General features: G+C 44.6%; 1 protein-coding gene across 1 annotated transcript; it reads left to right on the top strand.

The window, feature by feature from the left end:
• The first annotated feature begins 1,612 nt into the window (after positions 1-1,612).
• inppl1a (inositol polyphosphate phosphatase-like 1a) lies at positions 1,613-20,925 on the top strand. Its single transcript, XM_037465465.2, has 27 exons — positions 1,613-2,173; positions 7,015-7,078; positions 7,726-7,873; positions 7,958-8,039; positions 8,916-9,062; positions 9,373-9,463; positions 10,321-10,410; positions 10,815-10,910; positions 12,102-12,252; positions 12,644-12,750; positions 13,136-13,238; positions 13,424-13,620; positions 13,760-13,877; positions 14,290-14,386; positions 14,496-14,634; positions 14,723-14,822; positions 14,955-15,043; positions 15,134-15,215; positions 15,369-15,458; positions 15,776-15,889; positions 16,257-16,433; positions 16,523-16,678; positions 16,981-17,065; positions 17,458-17,544; positions 17,671-18,418; positions 18,585-18,718; positions 18,869-20,925. Exons 1-27 carry the CDS (start codon positions 1,971-1,973, stop codon positions 18,972-18,974), a joined length of 3,801 nt encoding a protein of 1,266 aa, XP_037321362.2. The 5' UTR covers positions 1,613-1,970; the 3' UTR covers positions 18,975-20,925.
• The last annotated feature ends 1,189 nt before the right edge of the window (positions 20,926-22,114 follow it).

Genomic DNA, 22,114 nt, shown 5'->3' with positions numbered 1-22,114 from the left:
TAACACATCAAGGTAAGATTATCAAACATAAACTTGATGTAATTTCATACTCTGCAGGATGGTGTTCAGACATGTAAATAGTCATTTTCACACAACATGAACAGTGTAATCGTGTTAATTTAGTCATGAACTGGCAAACAAACTGTGCATTTCTTTTTCTTCACCTAAAGGGACCCTCTTATAGGTCATCTGTACATAACAACATGGCCTGTTTTCTGGCCTGACCCTCATGTGGGGTTTGTAACGAGCAGTACAGCCTCACTGGGATCTCAGCATGGCCACAGACTAACTTTTGTTACAGAGTTTCCAGACAATTACGGCAGGATGAAAAAGAAACTAAATGTGCAAAATATTTAATTCTCAAGATCTATAGTAGTAAAAGTAGTTTATTTAAAATCCCACATTTATGTGACACAACTGTATAACCCCTGCATGCGGACGTATTGTTAAGCCGGATACTTTTACAGTCAACTCACACACACAGGCATACACAGTGTGATGGCATAGTCAGAAATAGAATTGGGATGGCTGTCTCCCCATGAGGCTATTAATACTCTGAGATCATTGGAAACACATACACACTACCCTGCACAACTCACACCCTCTCTCCTGACTGAACTGTAGGTGTAGGACTGTGACTGTGTGTGTGTGTGTGTGTGTGTGTGTGTGTGTGTGTGTGTGTGTGTGTCCATACCAGATTTTAGGAGTCAGACTTTTTGTGGGAAACTAAAGATGAAAATACATTCAAAACACAAACCTCTAAATGTTGCCTTGGCGGTTTTCTGTGTTTTGCCAGTCTGGCCCCTAAGTTGACAGTTGTGCAGGATGTGTTCTTTTGGGAAAGGAGGAAAGGAGGAGGTTTGTATAACTTGACTTTAGCTTGAGAAATTACAGCATTCTGACCTCCTCAGTGGCTGCTGGTCACACTGATATTCAACCAGGAAAGCTGAACTTTATTTCTCTTGTTTTCAAGAAGAAGGCCTTGCATACTTTAATCGAGTAAAACTAATCATACCACTTTGTAATAACATTGAAGTACAAGTGTAAAGTTAAAATGTTACAAATGTATACTGTTTTATTAAGATTATGATTACTGATTACTTTCGATGCATGAATAATACATGTCAATGTTGATGGTGTTCAGGGTGACAATTGTTTTTCCACTAACTACGTTATACACGGTTTAGTCAATCAATCAATGTTTATTAATTATTTTGTACGTAAAATCTGCGAAATCTGCAAAGCGACAAGTAACTAAAGCTGATAAATTAATGGCAGTTATACAATATTTGTTTTTTGAGTGTAGCCGCATAAGTATAAGACTGCATAAAAGTATCTCATAACTGTAGGGTAAATGTAAAAACTTTCCTACACTGCCCCTTTTCACCTGGTAATTTTCTTTTTCTCATCCCCTTTTCCTCCTGTCTTTTCCATCCAAGCGTCCCTTTATCGCTTGGTCCATCCCGTCCAGATATTTTCATCAAGCTAGCGAGACATGATAACAATACCCGGGTGACTTGGCCTAGGAAATAAAGTGTCGTGATCTATTTCTTCAAAAGACTATTTTATTTTGAAAGTGCTACCGGAAACGCCGTGCGCTTGTAACACCCGCCCCGCTTGACGTGGCCCGTCCCCGCTGTCGCTCTCCGGGCTCCGCTCTGGATTTACATACCCCGATTTCCGTGGGGCCGGGAAGCGAAAGAAGAGGGTGGCGAGCTATTCAGGAACCGAGGAAACCGACGCTCACGTTACGACTTGACAAATTCCAACTTTTAGCCCTCGCGTCGGTTCTTTCGCGTCGTCCCGACCCGCGACGGAGTAACGTCCACGCGACTCCCCCCCCCCCCCCCCCGCCGCCGCTGGACTTTTGCTCCTCTCTCTCTCGCCTGGAGAAGGGCCGGAAGGTCCTCGGAGAAGTTCTGGGGAAGCAGCTTGGGAGTTGAGCCCGGTTTTCCGAAGGGGCTGTGGCCATGGCCATGGCCGGGGGTGGAGGGGGTGGAGGCGTTGGTGTTGGTGGAGGTGTTTCACCGTTGGGGCCCGCACCGCCGACGTGGTATCACCGGGACTTGAGTCGGGCGGCCGCCGAGGAGCTGCTGGCCCGGGCCGGGAGAGACGGCAGCTTCCTGGTGCGGGACAGCGAGAGCGTCAACGGGGCTTACGCTTTGTGTGTCCTGTGAGTACCTCCATCGGGAAAGAGACGCTTCTTGGAACTTTTACCGCGCGCGCGTGTGTGTGTGTGTGTGTGTGTGTGTGTCTGCGTGTGTGTGTTGGGGGGTTGGGGCCTCGGGGGAAAAGTTGTTAACTGTGTCAACGTTTTAGTTTAATGTTAGATTTTAAACCAGAGCACGCCTGGCGGGGGGGAGGGGGGGGGGGGTGTTGTTGTTGCTCTGCCAAGCCAAACAAGCTTTTAGAAGTCCATACAACCAAATTCGACCAGTTTGGGCCGAACAGGGTTAGTTTACCTTCTCACTGTAAGTCAGGCAGTGAGAGGCAGTTTAACCCCAGCATGCTACACAGATTTAGGTGTGTGTGTGTGTGTGTGTGTGTGTGTGTGTGTGTGTGTGTGTGTATCGTCTCTGTGATGTGGTGGCCCTGCACCACCCTTTTTCTTCTACAGGCCACTGCATCTGGATGGGTGGTGAAGGTAAATATAAGCCTTGGCCTGGCTGATTTTTTAATTTAAAGATGTGAGATGAGTGCAGCAGTGCAGCAGCTGGTGTATTCCAGAATATTTTATTAAATTACAAATTACCAGTATGTTTTTTAGGTGGAGTTAGAGGGTCTTTTTCGGGATTTTGGCACCAATCACATCCATCATCTCACCACTTGGTGACTTGATGCTCAGACAACACCGTCATTGTTGACCCTTGACAATGAATTTAAATAACCGGTGGGGTAAAAAAAGGATGTTCAATTTAAAAATGGAACAAAATGAGTTGCATAATATTGTGCTGTGACATTGGCCCAACCTACATCCCCTATGCAAGGGTGCAGGCTGACTTCATTGTGTGTTTGTGTACATGCACACCAGCAGCAGTACACATTGTGTGTTTTGACAACTATCATTTTTGATCAACTATTGCATCATTTGCTATATTCTAGTATTCTAGGACCACTCTCTTGGAAATTCAATACTCCTCTTCCTGTAAAAGAAAATAAGACGGCATCCCAGTTTTGGCCACTAGCTCATAAATAAATATATAGAAATATGATGCCGTTTTCATTTTCTTGTGGATCCATTTTAATTCAGTAGGTCACTCTATTTCCAACAACATTCCACACATCCATGCAGCATCTGGTTCTGTATTTACTCCAGTCTCCACCTCTCCCCTTTCACCTTTCACATCATGGACTTTTTACCTATACGATACCCAAAGGACCCAATGGACAGGCTTTTGTCAAACTTTACTCAAGAATACAACGTCACTGACTTTTACCAACAAGTTTTGCTTTCATGTACCCCCCAAAAAACAGTAAAATAACCTGGCAGAAGTATTACAACCATCCTCACAGGTCGTGTTTTTATAGCAATATCAAAGAAATACGCTCTCTGTCCTTGTGACGGTTATGTTTTAGAAAAACTCATGACTCAGTTTCGGCCAAGCATTTGACTCATTCTCTTGTGCGGACATTACTGAGTAAAGGATCCTCTCCAGGAAAAACAATCTGAATGCGAGAAGGTTCCAAAATGCTGAGTGACGCGCCGTGTTTAGTCACAGCCTCGAGTGTGCCGCCCTGGAGCCTGTGGGGCTGATGTTCTATATCTCAATATTAAATATCATACCTAAGTACAGATGTGACTATTCAGTCCTGACGCAGACTTAATAAGCTGCAGGACTCACTGTGTTATTTATCATTAAAATAAGCAATTATTTACCACCAAATGGGTAAAAAGTCATCAAAAGGAACTGGCCATTTCAAGGTAACCTTTTTAACGCTGCGACTAATTGGTCCAATCTTTAGCAGGAATTAAAATTTCAGTGTGTAATGTATATAGTATACACACATGGAATTGGGTTGAATGACTTGTCAATATCCAATTCAGCTAGCGGTCAGTATTGACCCAGTATCGGTAACGGTTTATTCCTCACACAATTTCATTAACTACTACTAAAGTTTAAAAAAACTATTTAGCTAGTGAGCTTGCCCTACAATTGTATTAGTAAGCTGTCTTTGTGAGGAAACAACATCGTCTTTAAGCTGAATCAATCACTGATGTGTAACCTTTTGTAGGCTTTTTTTATTTCAGGCACTTAACATCGGGGGGGGACCTCTTTCCGATCCCGTCTCACAGAAACAGTCATGGTGTTTTGCTGACCATGCCCTCGTGACTCTCACAAACCGATATTTGTACTTCACTTTTGAAGGATTCGGAGGGACCGGCGCGTATCTGAAGAGTTTCCATTCTGCTTCCGTCTGAGAATAGACGGGTGGAAAGCGCCTTTGTGCCGGCAAGTTTACAGAAGCATTGGGACGGACTCCCGGGGCGCTGCGTCTCTCTCGGCCTTTCACTTCCTCTTTGTGGACATTTCCGTCTGCAGAATTTTGTGTGCCTGCATGCAGATTTTTGTAGGAAGTGCCCACTTTGACCAGCTGTTTGTGTTTAGTGTTTATCTACCAGGGATGTTTATATATATATATTTATATACATATAGTGTGTGTGTTTAATGGATGAAGGATTGTGAATAACGTCCAGGATGTGAGACCTTTTAGACCAACTTTTGGGAGAAGGCAGCCGAGGCATGTGATGTTAAACACATTTCATCAGGATGGAAAGATGTTGTTGTGTGTCAGTGCAGCGCGTCCAAACACGTCAACAGGGTCCATGCATGGCGCCCTGTTAATTCTCTCTGTGTGTTGGGCACCTAGATATTCCTTTTTTTTCATAATCCATGATTTATCTTCAAATAGACTCCCATGTTTCATGCACCTTTGACCGTTCTTCTGTTCGGTTCTTCCCTACCTCCCCACGTTAAACGATCTAAATACTGGTTTTGAACCCAATGCCGAGCCCCTTTTCACGCATCTTCATCGACATTGTCACAATTCAAAGCTAAATACCTTTCTGGAACTCAACCCTGCTGTTCTTTACCGGCATTGTCTGCTTCAGGGTTGATTTTATATAGAAAAGGGAAATCAATAGAGAACAGTGGCTTTCACCTGGACTCCTCTCAGTGAACCTTTAGGTGAGCAGATACATTTCCCTCGTATTTGGGGCTTTATTATATTGTACACTTTGTACTATATGTTGTCTAGCTACAGCAGACACACAGGTTACATTTAGCAGTAGCATTATAAAGCAACTCTTTAATCATTAATATCTCCCGGTCAATGGAGTGTTTTTTCATACTATTTATATCTATTTCATACTAGTGGGGGGGTTGACTGACCTGCTGCATTGGAGGTTGGAATTGGACAAGGAGGGAGGAGGAGGCACTATAAGCCACGGGGAGCCAGTGGGGTCATTATCCTCAAGAACCTGTATTTTTGACATCACATACACACTCATTGTGTGCAGCTCGATCCCGCAATAAGCCTCTTCCCCCCCCCCACCCCTCCTCTCCTTATCTACCCCTGTCGTAGCTTTGCTGCTAGTGAAACAATAGTATTTACGCCGCAGACTCGCAGAAAATCTCCTCAGCTGCCAACAGGAAAGCAAGCGCACACTGTTGCTCTGCTGCACACTGAGTGCAGTGACTCCTGTGCATAGACGCCGCGCCACCGGACCCACAATGCATGTGTTTAAAATGTGAGCGGATTAAACTTGGGGATATGGTTACCGAGGCCAGGCGGACAAACAGGAACCACCGACCGTGGGTTAAATATTTAGCAGGTATATGTTGGAGGCCTGATATACTGAACTCTGCCCCCCCCCCTCTCCCCCTCCCCAGTAGGGAAACAGGTTAAAGGTTAAAACGCAATTAGAGAAAACTTTAAATTCATCCAGAGATGCACACAAAACCGTTTGGAATGACATAATCTGGTTACTGGTGATATTCTGATACTTATCAGATTTGCGTTGATCTGTGGTCCGGCTCAAAGTTGAGGAACCTGGTTTACTGTCCTACTCATCAGATCAGAAATAGATGCATTTCTCTTTTAAAAGTTCAATTAAATGTGACTCATTTGCTGAAGTCCATTAGAAGCTGGCCTTGCTTCTTGCGGGGCATTCAGTCCGTGTTTTACTTTTAGTGTTTACGCTGACCTGGAAAAACAGCGGAAGGGTCACGGCCCGATGAATTCCAGTCATTGATGTATCCCTCCCTAAATTTATACAGAGTATACACAGACCCACACACACTGTAAATAAGCACAGTAGAAGCATTACTTAAGCGTTTTGCATAGGCCCGCCACGCTTACACCCACACATCGAGAGAGACGCACAACCATAACACACGCCTGCAGTGTACACACCAACGGACATGAACCACAACATCTGACTGGCAAATTGAACATTTTGTGTCCGGGCCACTGAGCAGACATGAAGTGTGGACATGAAAATCATTAAAGTCCAGCTGGCGGCTGCAGGCGCGGTGCAGGAACAATGTCACAGCGTTGAGCTGCAATTGATAAGGAAAAAAAAGCAATTGCCACATTTTCTTGGAGTGATGCAGAAAAATGAACCTGGTCATTTCCTTTTTTTCTGTAATCCATCCTATCTCACAACTTGTAATGGTTATTCCTCTTCCTTTCATTTTGTGCCATTACTATTATTGCACATGGTTTGAAGCTAGGATTACCTCTGATCTGCTGTACTGTGTGAGGAGAAAGGAGACTCGCAACTGTGACAGACAGCAACAGGTTGAAGCTCTGCGCCGTTTGAACCCTTCATTTTCATACAGCCACACACTCACTGCGCTCAGGAGCACGAGAGGATGTACGCCAGTCGGGACGGGACAATTCTAATTCTCATTCTAATCAATCTATAGTCCAAACCGTGTCTCACTTTTCCATTTTCCATTTGCTTCAATCTTTTGACCCTCTTCCTCCTTTTTGTTGTTTCTTTCTCTGTAGGTTTCAGAAGCATGTCCACACATACAGAATCCTCCCTGACGATGAAGGATTTCTCGCAGTACAGGTACACAAAAATACACACACACACACACACACACTCATTCACACAAGCACGCACGTCACTCCCTCTGCTGAGGTCAAGTGTGTGTGTGTGCGTGCATGTGTGCTGCAAAAACTGTATTTGCTTCAGTAGCAGCTGGCAGGCAGAGATGCTTTTGTTGGCACTGAACTCTCTCTCTCTCTCTCACACACACACACACCAACAGCAGCCTCTTTGTGCGTTGTTTCCAACAGCTGTGAAGTCCCCACAACCAGCCACACACACACGCTCTGGCTCTCTCTCTGACACAGACACATGCACACTTAGGACTATCCGCGTGGCCACATCGCAGACATCTGTGTGATTTTGGGGTCTTAGCTGATATGTTGAAGTCTACTTTTGCATCCTGGAAGTGAGCACAATTTGGAGCAACGTTTACCGAAGCAGTTCTTCCTGGTTTTGAAACCAATTTAGCCCACTGGGTCATATTTGCTTACACAACATAAAATGTGTAACAATAGGGGCCACCAGAGACTTCCAACAACACAACGACTCGCATTTAAGGAGTTTGGATGCTATTGTTCTGCTCAAAAAAAACCTCGTGGTCTTCCTCCGTCTCATGGTGTGCGTCTGTGTGCGTGTGTCCCTCCTTGACTGTCCCCCCCCCCCAGACATCTCAGGGCGTGCAGCCCAAGCGGTTCAAGACGTTGCTGGAGTTGGTGTCGTTGTACCTGCAGCCCAGCCAGGGTCTGGTCAGCACGCTGCTGTACGCGGTGGAGAGGGAGGAGGCCGCGGTCAGCGACGACCGCGACTATTCAGGTAACGACAAGAGCCCCCCAACAGGCGCACTCGCACTCGTCCTCTTGTCGCGCGGTAACCCACCTCCCGTTCTGTGATCGGCAGACGGGGAGGATGAGAAGCCGCCGCTGCCCCCTCGCTCCGTCTCCAGCTGCCCCCCACCTGGACCAGACACACCAACAGAGAGGTACCATGTCTTTATGAGGAGCCTCTTTATTGTGTCCAGTTGATGATATGAAAATGTGAAAACTCTGAATCAAACCACAAACCACTTTGCAGAGATTCTCGACAATGTGTTTAACATGTGTTACGCGCACAACAGCGACAAACACACACACACACGCACACCGAGGAAGGATGTTGCCTAAATGTGAATGTAATTACGTCTCCTCCAAATAGTGAGCGCAGGAAGATATATTATGAACAAACCAACACAAGTACACAGACTCACGCACTAACCTGGGTCGAATGTTCCTAAACATTCGACCCAGGTTTGTGCGTCGGGAAGTATTGTGTCACATTTTCAGTTGAAGGTGAAATTAATGAAGCGTCTTCGTCCTTTTAGTCACGGTGGTCCTCGTTTGCCATGTCGTCATGGAAAGCTGCTTAAACACAATGTATTCCACGTATGATTCCTCAAATCCACCTCAATGTGCACTAAAGACCGTTTGACAGTCTGCTGCTGGGCAGACTTTGCATGTTAAAAAATAAGGTACAAGGAAGTTTACTCGAGGCCACAATCTGGACCGTAATTAAGGATTGTAACCACAAAACAAGTTAATGATTTAGTGTCAGAGGTTTGTGTGTCTGTGGGTGGCAGGGTCGACACAAGTCAGCTCTTTGTATAAGCGGAAACGTGTGATTCAAACCATCCTGACTCACACTCACACACCTGCACCCGTTATGGCTACTAAAAAGTCCATGACTTTGTGGTACAAGAGATTTCATTCACCTGCTTTTTCGGACTTGTTGTTTAAAGGTCCAGGTGAAAATGTTCTGTTCATGGACTAGTAGCATAAAAGCATTCAAAATACTCATTGGACTTTCTTTGTATTTTTTTCAGTGCTCCAGCAGCTAATGGCCTCAGCACCATCTCCCATGAGTACCTGAAGGGAAGCTACGCTCTGGACCTGGAGGCGGTAAAACAGGGAGCCTGCTCCCTGCCTCACCTCAATAAGACGCTATTGGCCTCCTGCAAAGGCCTAAATGGGTAAGAAGGACATCTGTAGACATCACATATTGCTCACACAGAGCAATTATTTTACATTTTGAATGTGCTATTGTTAAATTATAATTATGCTTCCAATCATGTCTTGTTGCGGTCACGGCGGCACATGTTGCACGTTCAAACATTGTTATAAGCCTCAGAAAATATACTGAAAATAATTGTATTTATATGTAACAAATGTAACTTATTTATCACCTGTGACATGCAAACATTAAAGCACTAAATATCTGATTTCCTTTTAGATGTATCTAAATGAAGTTAGACGTGAATCTCTTTCCTTTTCGCCCAATAGGGAGGTGGATAAAGTTCTGTCGGGTCTGGAGATCCTGTCTAAAGTTTTTGATCAGCAGAGTTCATTCATGGTCTCCAAGATGATCCAACAGGTACGCATCGGTGACTCTCAGTGTGAGTCTTTTTGTGTGCGTGCACCCTCATTCCCTCTAGACAAAATAATGCTTACCTTAGTATGCATGTAGGCCCTCCCTCACCACCAACCCGCGGGCAATAGTCTGATTGTTTGATTTCCAAGCTGTGAGACGACATTAATGGATAGTTGGACGGTGATTTTCTTTTTTTAACTGCTTCCTTTTAGTCTTGTTTCTCCAGACTAAAAACAAAATGTTCCGCCAACTTCCTAAACAGCCACTTCTCTGTTCTCCTCAAAAAATAAAAAAAACACTCGTTGTAATTCGCGGGCGATACTGCTCACATTTAACGTGACGCGTGTCACATGAGAGCGTTTAGCAATGGAATATGTGATATAATGTCCTTAAGTAACAAGTTGATACCTCGTTTTTTTTTAAGCCTCGCCAACTATTAAAGCTCCTCCTGCACAGAGCAGCCAATCAGAACCAGTGACGGATTCAGACACAAGTTAATGTGAAAATGAATCCTCATCCACTGTGTTGCACGTCATTGTGCTGGCATCAGTTCTGCGCTCATCCAGCACACGCTCACACCTCGTTCTGTTTTAATACAATCTGACTCATCCATAAATGGGTTCATGCAGCCACAAATACAATTGTAGTTCAAATGTCTGTTTTTTTTGTAGGGGGGGTTTCATGGTTTTTATTTTAAAAGTCTTAATAAAGTGCCATCCATTCAGTGCAATTTGCGTTTTCCTCTTTAAAAGCCAGCTTGGCAGCAGGACATAACAGATCTCCTCCTGTCTGGTTCTTGCGTCTAGTTCTTCTTTTCAAACTGCTCTGTTGACTTGAGTGCAATTTTTTCGCTCCATCAGTCGGTGAATCAGGGTGGAGACCAGGCGTTGGAGAACCTTGTGACCAAGCTGGCAATTCTCAAAGACCTGCTGTCCTCCATAGAGAAGAAGGTACACAGAAATATGTAATGTATAAGTTGACCCTCGCATATGATCACTTTGGCTCTTTTTTTTTTTTAAAGACAGGCAACCCTTAACATATTTGTGTAAAGTTTAATACTGCGAAAGCAAAATAAAAAAGCCCATGTAGTTTATAACATGGAAGTAATTATTGTCAAGCATAGCAGGATATCTTTATTAGACTTTTTGCCATTCTGCCGAATTTAAATTTAGAGTTTGACCTGCTTTGCCATGTCAATATTTAATATAAAGTATATACAGCATTTGCTTCTCTTTTTTGTCGACACAACACCTCACAGATTCTCTTGTTGTGTCCCGTTGTCTTTTCGCTTGTGTTTCTTTAATTTCTTTGTTCTTGTTCACTCTTTTGATTGCTCTTCTTTTCTCCCCCTCAGGCTCTGAAAACTCTCCAGGAACTGAGTTTGTCGCCATGCTCCCTCCCTCCTCTTTCCATGCGTCACAGCAAAGCCATCCCTGTGCAGGCCTTTGAGGTTCTCACACACACACACACACACCTGCAAACTCCTAAACACACTCGTTTTTATTAGTGCTTGTCTCTGCAGGGCGATATGTAGAAGAGGAGTTTTAAGACAGGAGCGATGTTTAGATCTGAGCATTAAACCTTATCTAAAGCGCATTATCTAAAAACTGTAGAAAATATGACTAACCCTTTTGGGGAGGAATAAAGAGAGGAATATCTGCATTTTATGAGTTATCAAAGTGTATATATATACAGCCCAATCTTTCTTTGATGTAGTTGAAGTAGGTTTCGTTTAACAGAAGATCGGCTGAAACCGAATTACAGTAAATCAGCGTGTAAAGTCACATATTCCTTTCCCCTCTGCAGGAAGTTTGTGAGCAGAGCTGCCATGAGACCACAGGAATGTGTGTGATGCACTTCCTGTAACGTCATTAGTGGCTTTGTCATAGTATATTGTATTTGTCTGGTTTGGTATCATAGTTTTAAGTTAAAGCGTATAACTGACCCTGTGAAGGGTGGCAAGATCATAGTTGTTTTAAAGAGTGGCGACGAACACAATGTATAAACATGCAGAGAAAAAAAGGAGAAGTTAGGAAAGCGCTTGCTAATAGGGGTGTAAAGGTAAAGCGGGATTATTATCAGAAGGAAAACGCGTGGGGCAGAGGGCGAGACGGAGGAGTTGGTCGAGCTGAATGATTTCAAATATTACGTCTGCATCCTTTGTGGTGACCTCCTTTCTGCAGCTTCCTGTTGCACAGGAACAGAAGGGTTGTTAAGATGAGGAGAAATATTTAAGGCGTGGAGCCTGATTCACCCACTGCCTCTCAAACAAAACCCAATCATGACTTTACGTGATGCATGGATTAAGTCTGATGAGCAGAAATACCTGAACCTTTGTCGAAAACAACAACTAAGAGAATACAGGATATTGTCTTATGAACCTCAAAATTCCTCCTTTTCCTTTTGATATTTCTAATCTAGCTGGAAGCAACGCAACCTGTTGATGCTATGGAAGCAGCCAGATTGTTTTGTATGTTGTGACAGTAGAGGGACAGTCCACTGCTTTCTGTGGAGACCCCTGGTGGCCTCAGGACTCTACATGACTGGGGACACGTACACTTCTAGAAATGCACCACAAGCATTTGCAGTTTCTCTGAGCGTGGGCGTGTGTTTTATTCTCCTTTTCTGATCCACACTCCAGGTAAAGCTGGACATGTATCTGGCAGAGCTGACGAAGATAGGAAAGAGTCAGAAGTACACTCTGTCTGTGGACGTGGAGGGGGGGCGTCTGGTAGTGATGAAGAAGGTGAAGGACAGCCAGGAGGACTGGACCACCTTCACGCACGACAAAAGTGAGCATGTCATCAGCACAACTTTATTTTTTTAACAGAAATAGTGACATAACTCATCACTCAGTCTCAGATCAGCGTTTTTAGTGCCATTCTCAATACATGTGTGATCCTTTCCCTGTGAAGCAGCACCTCCTTCACTCTTTTCCCTGGTTGTTTGTGTCCAAATAGTGAAATCATTTTAGTTTTTGGATGTGCTTTAAAGTGTCGTTAACCTTGAGTAATATGTCAGATTTAGCTGCTTCAGGAACTCTGTTTAAAGGTCTCTGAATGGTGTGATTGCATTATTTTCTTCATGTTGTTGATCAAATACATGATATTGTTATGGCTCCTGGCCTTTCTCATATCAATGACCTTTCTGTCCTCGGCATGTCCGTCTTTTTGTTTGTCTCAGTCCGTCAGCTGATCAAGTCTCAGCGAGTGCAGAATAAACTGGGCATTGTCTTTGAGAAGGAGAAGGACAAGAACCAGAGGAGAGACTTCATCTTTGCCAGTGCTAAGGTCTGCGCACACACACACCCACACACACAGACCCAAACTCACACGCTACCTCAAATGAACATTTTTAGATGCAAGAAAGTAACTAAACTAACTAAATATTCTGATCACACGCACACACAAACCTATAAATTCAGTTTCCACTCATACTCCTTCTGAAAAGTGATTCATCTTGGATCCTTTCTCTTCAACAAGGAACATTGTAATGTAAAAATATCAAAAAGATTTGTCTTCCCTCAGTGCTGTGTATATTTGTTGGTTTAATAAAAGGCACGTATTCTCGGCTTTCTCTATCATGGCAACTTCTACTCACGTGTGTGTGTGTGTGTGTGTGTGTATGTGTGTGTGTGCGCGTGTGCGTGTGTGTGTGTGTGTGTGTGTTTTTCAGAAACGGGAGGCATTTTGTCAGCTGCTGCAGTTAATGAAGAACAAACATTCCAACCAAGACGAGCCAGACATGATTTCCATCTTCATAGGCTCCTGGAATATGGGTCAGACACAAACACACATTGTGTTAATAACACCTTTCTTTCCAACACGACCCACGTTAACAGCAACACTCACTGAATCACGTATCTGGTTGCCGTGCACATAAAGGGAACCATGTCTGTATCTACAGAGCTTGGCATTAGTATTTCTGAAAATCAGGATGTAATATTTTGCTGGTGGTTTCCAGGCTCGGTGCCGGCGCCCAAGTCTCAGGCCTCGTGGGTGTTGTGTCGCGGTCTCGGGAAAACTCTCGACGAGATCACGGTCACCATCCCCCACGACCTTTACGTGTTTGGAAGCCAAGAAAACTCTGTGTGCGATCGTGAATGGGTGGAGTCACTGCGCGCCATGTTGAAAGAACAGACCGAACTGGATTACAAACCGGTGAGCAGACCGAAAAAAAAAGATTTCCTGTAAATATCAAATCAAATGATCTTTTTGAGCTCGCCTGTCGAAGCTGAAGATTAAGAAAGAAACGGCGACTGATTGGTTCTCAACTCTCCGTTGTTGTCTTTGGTCGCAGATCGCAGTGCAAACTCTGTGGAACATAAAAATTGCTGTGTTGGTGAAACCGGAACACGAGAACCGGATCAGCCACGTGGGAATGTCCAGCGTCAAGACGGGCATCGCCAACACGCTGGGTACCAAGCAGCACCCGGCGCCTCTTTACCGCTTCACACGCTTTACTGTCCTCCCAGAATATGAAGAAATGGAATAACTGCACTTTCAAACACTGACTTTTTTCTGTTAACAAAGGGCTAGTTAAAGGATATATTCTTGTTTTTATCGTGACTCTTGTGATCAAACTAAAAAATGTCATAGCATCTACTTAAAATGCCATATCATTTTTTTAAAGCTGTTAATTTCAAAACCAAGAAATTGAACTAACATTTAATTATTTCACCCAAACTGTCTTGACATTTTAATGTGATTTATTATCATGATTAACAGGATTATTTTTGCTCAGTAACATAATGGTGGTGGTCATTAGTTGATACATTGCTTTTATTAAGTCTAATTAACTATGTTTGTTTTGACGTTTGTTTGTCAAAGGTAACAAAGGAGCTGTGGGCGTGTCCTTTATGTTCAACGGGACATCTTTCGGCTTTGTGAACTGTCACTTGACGTCAGGGAATGAGAAGATTGCCAGGTATCCACCAAAGACCATTTTATTTCGGGATCTAGTACCTTACGTTGTGGTTTACATGACAAGCTTTGCTCGTGTTCATTAACCTTTCATTACCTTTTTCCTCCTGCAGGAGGAACCAGAACTACCTAGATATCCTCCGCCTGCTGTCGCTAGGAGACAAACAGCTGAGCTCCTTCGACATCTCGCTGCGCTTCACACACCTCTTCTGGCTGGGAGACCTCAACTACAGGCTGGATATGGATATACAGGTGAGGCAGAGCCCAGACACGCGTGCGCACATTGATTGAATGCAGCAGATGTGCATGACACCTTCAGCTCTCTTGTCTCTGCGAGCAGGAGATTTTAAACTACATCAACAGGAAGGAGTTTGAGCCCCTGCTGAAGGTGGACCAGCTCAACCTAGAGAGAGAGAAGAACAAAGTCTTCCTACGCTTTGGTTAGTTTGCCTGGGATTACAGTGCTGCTGAGCTCCTCTCATGCACCGTGGGTTTAATATATCAATCTCCAAAAGACTTCAAATCAGTCTCTAAGTCTACGAGTACTGACCAGGTGCCTGCTTGTTTTTCAGGGGAGGAAGAGATCTCGTTCCCACCCACCTACCGCTATGAACGTGGCTCAAGGGACACGTACGTCTGGCAGAAGCAGAAGGCAACTGGGGTACGTTTAGTAACTCAAACCCCCCCCTTCCCACCAGCCATGTCTGACAACTGATGACTCGACTGTCTTCTGCTGTTCTGTCCGTCCCAGATGAGGACGAATGTTCCATCCTGGTGTGACAGGATCCTGTGGAAGTCGTACCCAGAGACACACATTGTCTGTAACTCCTATGGTGAGGAATCATTTATACATAAGTTCTAATTGAGTGTAACACAGGAAGTTAATTCATGAACGATACACTAGTGGGGGAATTTCACAGTATCATTTCAAACCTCTGTGTGGCCGTAACATGATGTTGAAACTTGTGTATTCTTGTGTTTGTCAGGCTGTACGGACGATATAGTGACCAGTGATCATTCCCCTGTGTTTGGTACCTTTGAGGTGGGGGTGACCTCCCAGTTTGTCTCCAAGAAAGGTGCAAGTGAATTAAGTAAAAATTCTTAACTTTTACTGTTTTATATTTATAAAGTGGTGGGGACTCCATGTCAGCTATCAGGAGCTCAATCACACACTTTGTGTGTCTGTGGTCTGTTCTATGAGCAGCACCCAGTTGTTCGATTTTATTCATCCTTTGTAGCATCACAGCTTCTGTTTTAGGTTCATGTATTGCAACTTAATGTAAGTTATTAAGTGCATAACTGTTTCATCTTTCCCCACATTTACAAATGTTAAAACAGAATTTGTTCTTGTCCCCTTGTCCCCTTGTCCCTTTGTCCGCTTGTTTCTCTGTAGGTCTGCCGAAGACGTCAGAGCAGGCCTACATTGAGTTTGAGAGCATTGAGGCCATTGTGAAGACGGCGAGCAGGACCAAGTTCTTCATTGAATTCTACTCTACGTGTCTGGAAGGTGAGAGGAGCACCCATGCACCTATGCAAAATCCACAAGGGAGTTGCAGTGCTGAGCGGGTTTCTGTGACGCCCAGTGGATTTAGTAAAAAAAATTGCATCCGTTTGTTCTTTGTGTTGCTCTCTCCATCCCTCCCTTTCTCAGGCAGTCAGTATTCCTTTAAGCTTGAATCCACTTTTGACCTCTGCCGCATCCCCGCCTCCTGTCCGCCGAACTTTTTTGAATGAAATGCAATAGAAACATCTTCCTTATCTCCTTCCCACTCCTCCTCCCAAACCTCATTTCCCTTTGCCACCCCCCCCCCCCCCCCGACCCGCCCTGCCTTCCCCCCACCCTGCATTTCTTTGTCTTTTCTCTCAATCTCTAGAGTTTAAGAAGAGCTACGAGAACGACAGTCAGAGCAGCGACAACGTCAACTTCCTGCGCGTGGGCTGGTCCAACAAGCAGCTAACGACGCTTAAACCTCTTCTCTCGGACATCGAGTACCTCCAGGACCAACATCTGCTGCTCACAGTGAAATCCCTGGATGGATACGAGTCCTACGGTGCGTTTCTTCCCCTTTTGTGAGGCCCTGAAATTCTTTGAGGTGGACTTTTAGTCGAATGAACATGTGTGTGTGTGTTTCCCTGCTAGGAGAGTGTGTGTTGGCTCTGAAGTCTATGATTGGCAGCACAGCACAGCAGTTCCACACCTACCTGTCCCACCGGGGCGAGGAAACGGGGAATATAAGGGGGTCCATGAGGGTCAGAGTCCCTTCCGAACGAATGGGAACCAGGGAGAGACTCTACGGTAATGCCCTGTCCATGTGAATGCATGCCGATACTCCTGTGTGTGTGTGTGTGTGTGTGTGTGTGTGTGTGTGTGTGTGTGTGTGTGTGTGTGTGTGTGTGTGTGTGTGTGTGTGTGTGTGTGTTCCGACACACAAGGAACTGCAGCAGGGCATCTATCCAGAGAAGATTAAAGATGTAAATGAAGCAGTCGTGACAAATGAAAGACATTCTCAGTTTCAAGAATTTGCAGCTGTAAATGGACCAAATGATGCAGTGTGACTGATGTTTAAATGAAGTGGTATTTTTATGTTTGCATTTCAGAGTGGATCAGTGTGGACAAGGATGAGACGGGGGGGCCTAAAGGGAAATCCACTTTGGTATCCAAAGTGGGGCATGAATACGTCAAGTCAGTACTCTCTACTGGTTTAGTTTTGAAAATAAATGAATAATCATTCAATCAAAAAATAATTTTAAATAATTTTTTTGGAAGATTATTGTTTTCCAAAGTAACCTTTACAGTTATTTATTCTTTGTATCAATCTTTTTATGGTTTAATATGGAGTAAATAATAATCATGTTCCATTTAGGAAATAATCACAATATCATTTGATTATATTTGGCCATTTGTCTGATGAAGACACATTATGGATAAAATGCTACATTTTGGGACTCCACATTTTTAATCTTCTTTTAAATCTGATATCAGATATTTCGTTAGGAATGTGCATAAAAGCACCTTTGCCCATCCTCTATTTTGTCACACCAGACCTGACTTTCTGTGATGTGGTCTCTGTGCAGGCCGCATGTAGTTCGGAAACAGGTTGGAGAACTCGGGAAAGTGAGTGAGGAAGGAGAAAGGACCAGCAAAGAGGAAACTGCTGCAAGGTACCGATCAACTTCTATAGATTATAAACTCTCCACCTCTTGGACAGAGTATTCATATAGAAAAATAAACATGAAACCCAAAAGCTGAGCTATCAACTAACTTTTTTTTTTCTGTATATTCTTCAGACTCAAACAGGAGGCACCAGACGGTGACCCGTCGATCTGCAAGAACAGCTACAATAATCCCGCCTACTACATCCTGGAGGGCGTTCCCAACCAGTCGGCAGCTGCTCTTTCTCCTGAGCTCCTCCCGTCTCCTACCTCCCCAAACCCGCAGGTAGCTAAAGCCCCCCCTCCTCCCCCGGCCGGAGCTCGCACGAAACCGTCGTTTGCGGCCTCGGGGCCCTCTCACCCGCGCAAACACGTGATGGGTCACGCGGTCCGCGCTATTAGCGAGGAGGGCTCCTCGGAGGACGACGGAGGCGCCTGTGTGGCAGGAGCGCAGGGGGGCGGTGTCGGAGTGACGGTTGGAAGCACACTGAACCGACCTCCTCCCGACTTCCCCCCTCCTCCCCTCCCTAAGGGAGCCCTGGAGATGGGCGCAGAATCCCCCTTCTCCAAACCCCGCTCCATTTACCCGGACCTAGCTGAGGTCAGGATCCCGGCAGCCAGCCATGCTGCCCCGCCGGGCCTCGGGGAGGGTTTTAGACGAGGCGGAGGAGGAGGAGCTGGACCGTTGGACGACCAGTCGTGTTCCGTCCTCCAGATGGCGAAGACGCTGAGTGAGAGCGAGTTTCCCGGGCAGCCCGCCCGCGCTCCGTCGGCGCCGCCGCCCCTCAGAGGGCAGCCGATGGGTTCGGGTCTGGACGCCTGCCGCACCTTCCCGCCCAGAAATGCCATCACGGAGAGCATCGCAGAGGACATGCCCGAGGAGGTGAGCAGGCCGTTCAGAGTAACGCGCAGCAACGCACTACTTTGGCAGAGATTTTTTTGCATGGGTATTTGTCCTGTGGGCGTGTGAGGATCTGTGAGGAGCCGACCATGTTCATACAGATGTGTTTTTTTTAATGCCGATCCTCTGTTTCATTTCCCCTGCACAGGCGCTGTGGGGCAGCAGTAGTTCGTCCTTGTCTGTTGGGGAGTCGTCAGTGGGGGAGTGGCTGCAGAGGCTGGGACTGGAGAGGTATGAGCCGGGCCTTCTGCACAACGGCTGGGACGACCTGGAGTTCCTCAGGTACATGCACTCGCACACATAAAGACAGTAAAAGTTGCTCCAGACCTCTGTACGCATACTATTACTGTACTAAAATCTGCTGTCATTCTTTTTGGTACATCATTATTTTTCAATATTAATTGTTATTTTTTGGTGGGGGGGCGGTTTCAGTGATATTACTGAGGAGGACCTGGAAGAGGCGGGAGTGCTCGACCCCGCTCACAAGAGAATCCTGCTGGAGAGCCTCAAGCAGCAGCAGCAGCAGCAGCAGAAATAAAACTCGGGTCCAAGAGGCTCAACCCCAGCTGAACTGAACTGAAACGTGCCAAATGATGCCAGACTGTGCCTTCCGAGTGAAATTGCACTTTTCTTTTTTTTTTGTTGTTGAAAACACTTAGAACCACCATCTTTTTCAGATGTACTGTAGTGTGTGTTTTGTCGCAGAAGTGGCCTTATTTAAAGAGAATCATTTCAGTCCTTCACGTCACACTACATGACCTCGACGGGATCCCGTTGTTTTTCTGGCCACAGAGAATTGGAGATGGGACGTGCGCGTCAATGTCGTACCATCACTTCCAGCAAGCTTCAGAGCTCGTCTTTCTGTGTCCTGAAAAACAACAAATCAAGGGAAAGGAGATTTCCAAATTGAAAACTAAATGAAAACTGATTTTTATGGGAAATAAGGGGCCCTGTCTCTGTTTTGTTCCCCCAATAATGGTCACATTTGGGGACACTAAATGGGATTTTTGGGAGAGCACTGAAGGGTGGTGTCAGCACGCAGCTGGTTAGGCCGGGCCTGTGTCAAGATAAAGCTAAGTCAACTTGCAATTCTCATATGTTGTACTTTTGTCATGATGTGTGGGCCGACGTTGTTTAAATGGTGGCAACCATCGGCTCAGTGTCTCTGCACATATTTATGGTTTTATTTTTAAGGATAAAAGGGAATACGTGGAGCAAACCAACCCAACCGGTCCCGGTGGAACTAAGAGTGCTTGTTTTGCTGTGGTACAACATTCACCTGTCAGCCCTCAGCACCTCTGCAATGTGATCAGTTCACACTCAACACCAACAGTTCAGCTTTTTTCATGAAGCCTGCCCATTGTGACAAGTTGATTGCATTGTTGGAAGATGAGAATTTCATTTTAGAAATCTGTAAACACATAAGTGCATAAGGCTTTATGTCAATACAATTTTACATGAGGTAAACTGAAGGTTTTATCCAGCACATTTACTATTTTCACCCTTTTGTTGTCCATGAGGATATTAAAATGACATTGATAGAAGACGGACATTATTTTAACACGTCTGTCCTTAATTTCTCTTTTAATTGTTTTAACGGAATGGTTGGCTTGGCTAAACACATGAACCAATGATAACGTTCTACAGACGAGTATTTACTTAGCCATCTTACTGTTGTCTTGGAAACCATGACACCCTTTAATACTGTCCGAGGATTTAGCGGATTTTATTTTTTTTATTTTCTTACATGACACGTTGTATATTTAGTTCTGGTGGGAGAACATGTCCCCTCCCATGTTTCACACATTGAAGGGTTGAAGGCTGATGATGTTCCCTCATGTAACCAGCAGGTGGTGCTGCTTCTCCTTAAACCTCACCAGAAGGTTTCATGCTGACTGAGCGGACTTTGTGGAAAATGAGACGCAACCAAGTCGTGTTTAGTGAAAGAAGTTGTTTTGTTTGTGTATTGTTATTTAGCTGTTAACTCACTTGTAAGTGCTCACGTTGTTTTTATTTGTTCTTAATTTAAATCCTGCCTCCTCCACTGCCTCTTAAGACGAGAGGCCAAACCGATAAGCCAGTTTGTAGTCGCTGATGTGAAATCTCTGAACTCTCAATGGATGTGTTGTTTCATTATTGGGACTAAATATGTGTTCGTTTTGTTTCAAGTTTCATTCATGTTTTTCTCTCCTAGTTTTACTTGTGACAAAAAAAACCTTCCTTGAATTACATTGCTCACATTCACACCTCTGCCATGTTTTTGCTTGTGCGTATTACAAGTTGTTTAATTTTCTAACAGCCCAAAGGCTACGATGCAGAGAATTTGTGTGTCTGTGTGTCTCTGTTTGTCTGTATGAGGGAGACGACACATGCTCTTGTATCTTATTCCTTGGTGTAGTCACCTCTTTTTGGCTATGTTAAGTTAATGTAAGTTTTCCGTGACATTTCTATTTTAATTTTTTTTATTAAAATCTAATACTTTCCAAGTTTTCTACATGTTCTGTTTGTCCCCTTTGGGGAAAGAGGATAAAACTGTATACTTGCTTTGTGTAAGGAGAGGAGGGAAAGTGTGCGGTCGGTCCAGTTTTTATTTGACTGGTTTAAGCAGCTCGTTTACGCGTCTTTGTGAAAACGCGTGTCATCGATTAAAGGTGTCATTTAAGGTGTCATCACACAAGAAACCAGGTCATTAAACGCATCACATAGTGCTTCCATAATGCGATTTATTAGAATATTCAGAGTAGTGCTATAACTTCTCATTCGCTGGAGCTTCTGTCGATTCATAGTTTTCATGGTCTGTCAGACAGATGCTCCGCGATGAAATAAATCTGTAAAGCAACGTGAGAGGAATAAACAAAGGGCTACCTAATATTTATATTACTAATTACGGAATTTACAGTCACAAAATTTCAGGAGCAGTTCAAAGAAATGTGTTGGTTTCCTCACTGACATAATAAAGAATATTAATAAATACATGTTTTTCCCGCCTTTTTGAGTAGATAACTGGAGTAAAGCCTCTTTTAAAAAGTCATCTCTGAAATCCGTCTTCTTTCAGGGATCTGCTACAAAATTAAATAGAGATGATACACAAGTGACTTTGCTCTTTTTTTTTTTTTTCTTCGTTTTTTTGCTAAAGAAACATGGAGGTCAACAGGAAAAAAGAAATTGGGGACTTGGAGTAGAAAACTCCAGCAACTTTCTGCATCTCTCTTTATGTATATGTATATATATATGTATATATACATATATATTGGCAACATTTAACCAGCTTGTGTTTCTCTTTCTGACAGAGACCCTCATCTGTGGGCTTGTGGGAGATCAAAAAAGGGCCGACGAGGTGCCCGTCCTCTGGAGTTCATTCGGTCCGGCGGGAGAGTCCTCAAACGGCTCTTCAGTCAGCGGCACGCGTGCCGACCTCGTCGTGGAACCGTGAACCCAACAGTACCAGCCGGTAATATTTAGATCGACACATGTGTGGGTCACACGCTGCTCTTCCACCTCTCCCCACCCAAAGAACGGGGCAAACAGCGAGTTCCACCACTGCTTTCCCCAGGCAGAGTGTTAACAAAGTGCCCTCTGTTTGATGGAGAAAGGCCTGCTGGGACGGAGGGGAAGGGATGGGACCGTAAAGCCTGAGGAAGGCCGGGGGGGGGAGGGGTCCACATTGTGAGTGACAGC

This window comes from Pungitius pungitius, chromosome 3 (assembly GCF_949316345.1).
Source record: "Pungitius pungitius chromosome 3, fPunPun2.1, whole genome shotgun sequence".
In the NCBI taxonomy this organism is placed as follows: Eukaryota; Metazoa; Chordata; class Actinopteri; order Perciformes; family Gasterosteidae; genus Pungitius; species Pungitius pungitius.
Note: the sequence above shows the minus strand (reverse complement) of the source record. Positions and strands in the feature narration are given on the sequence as shown.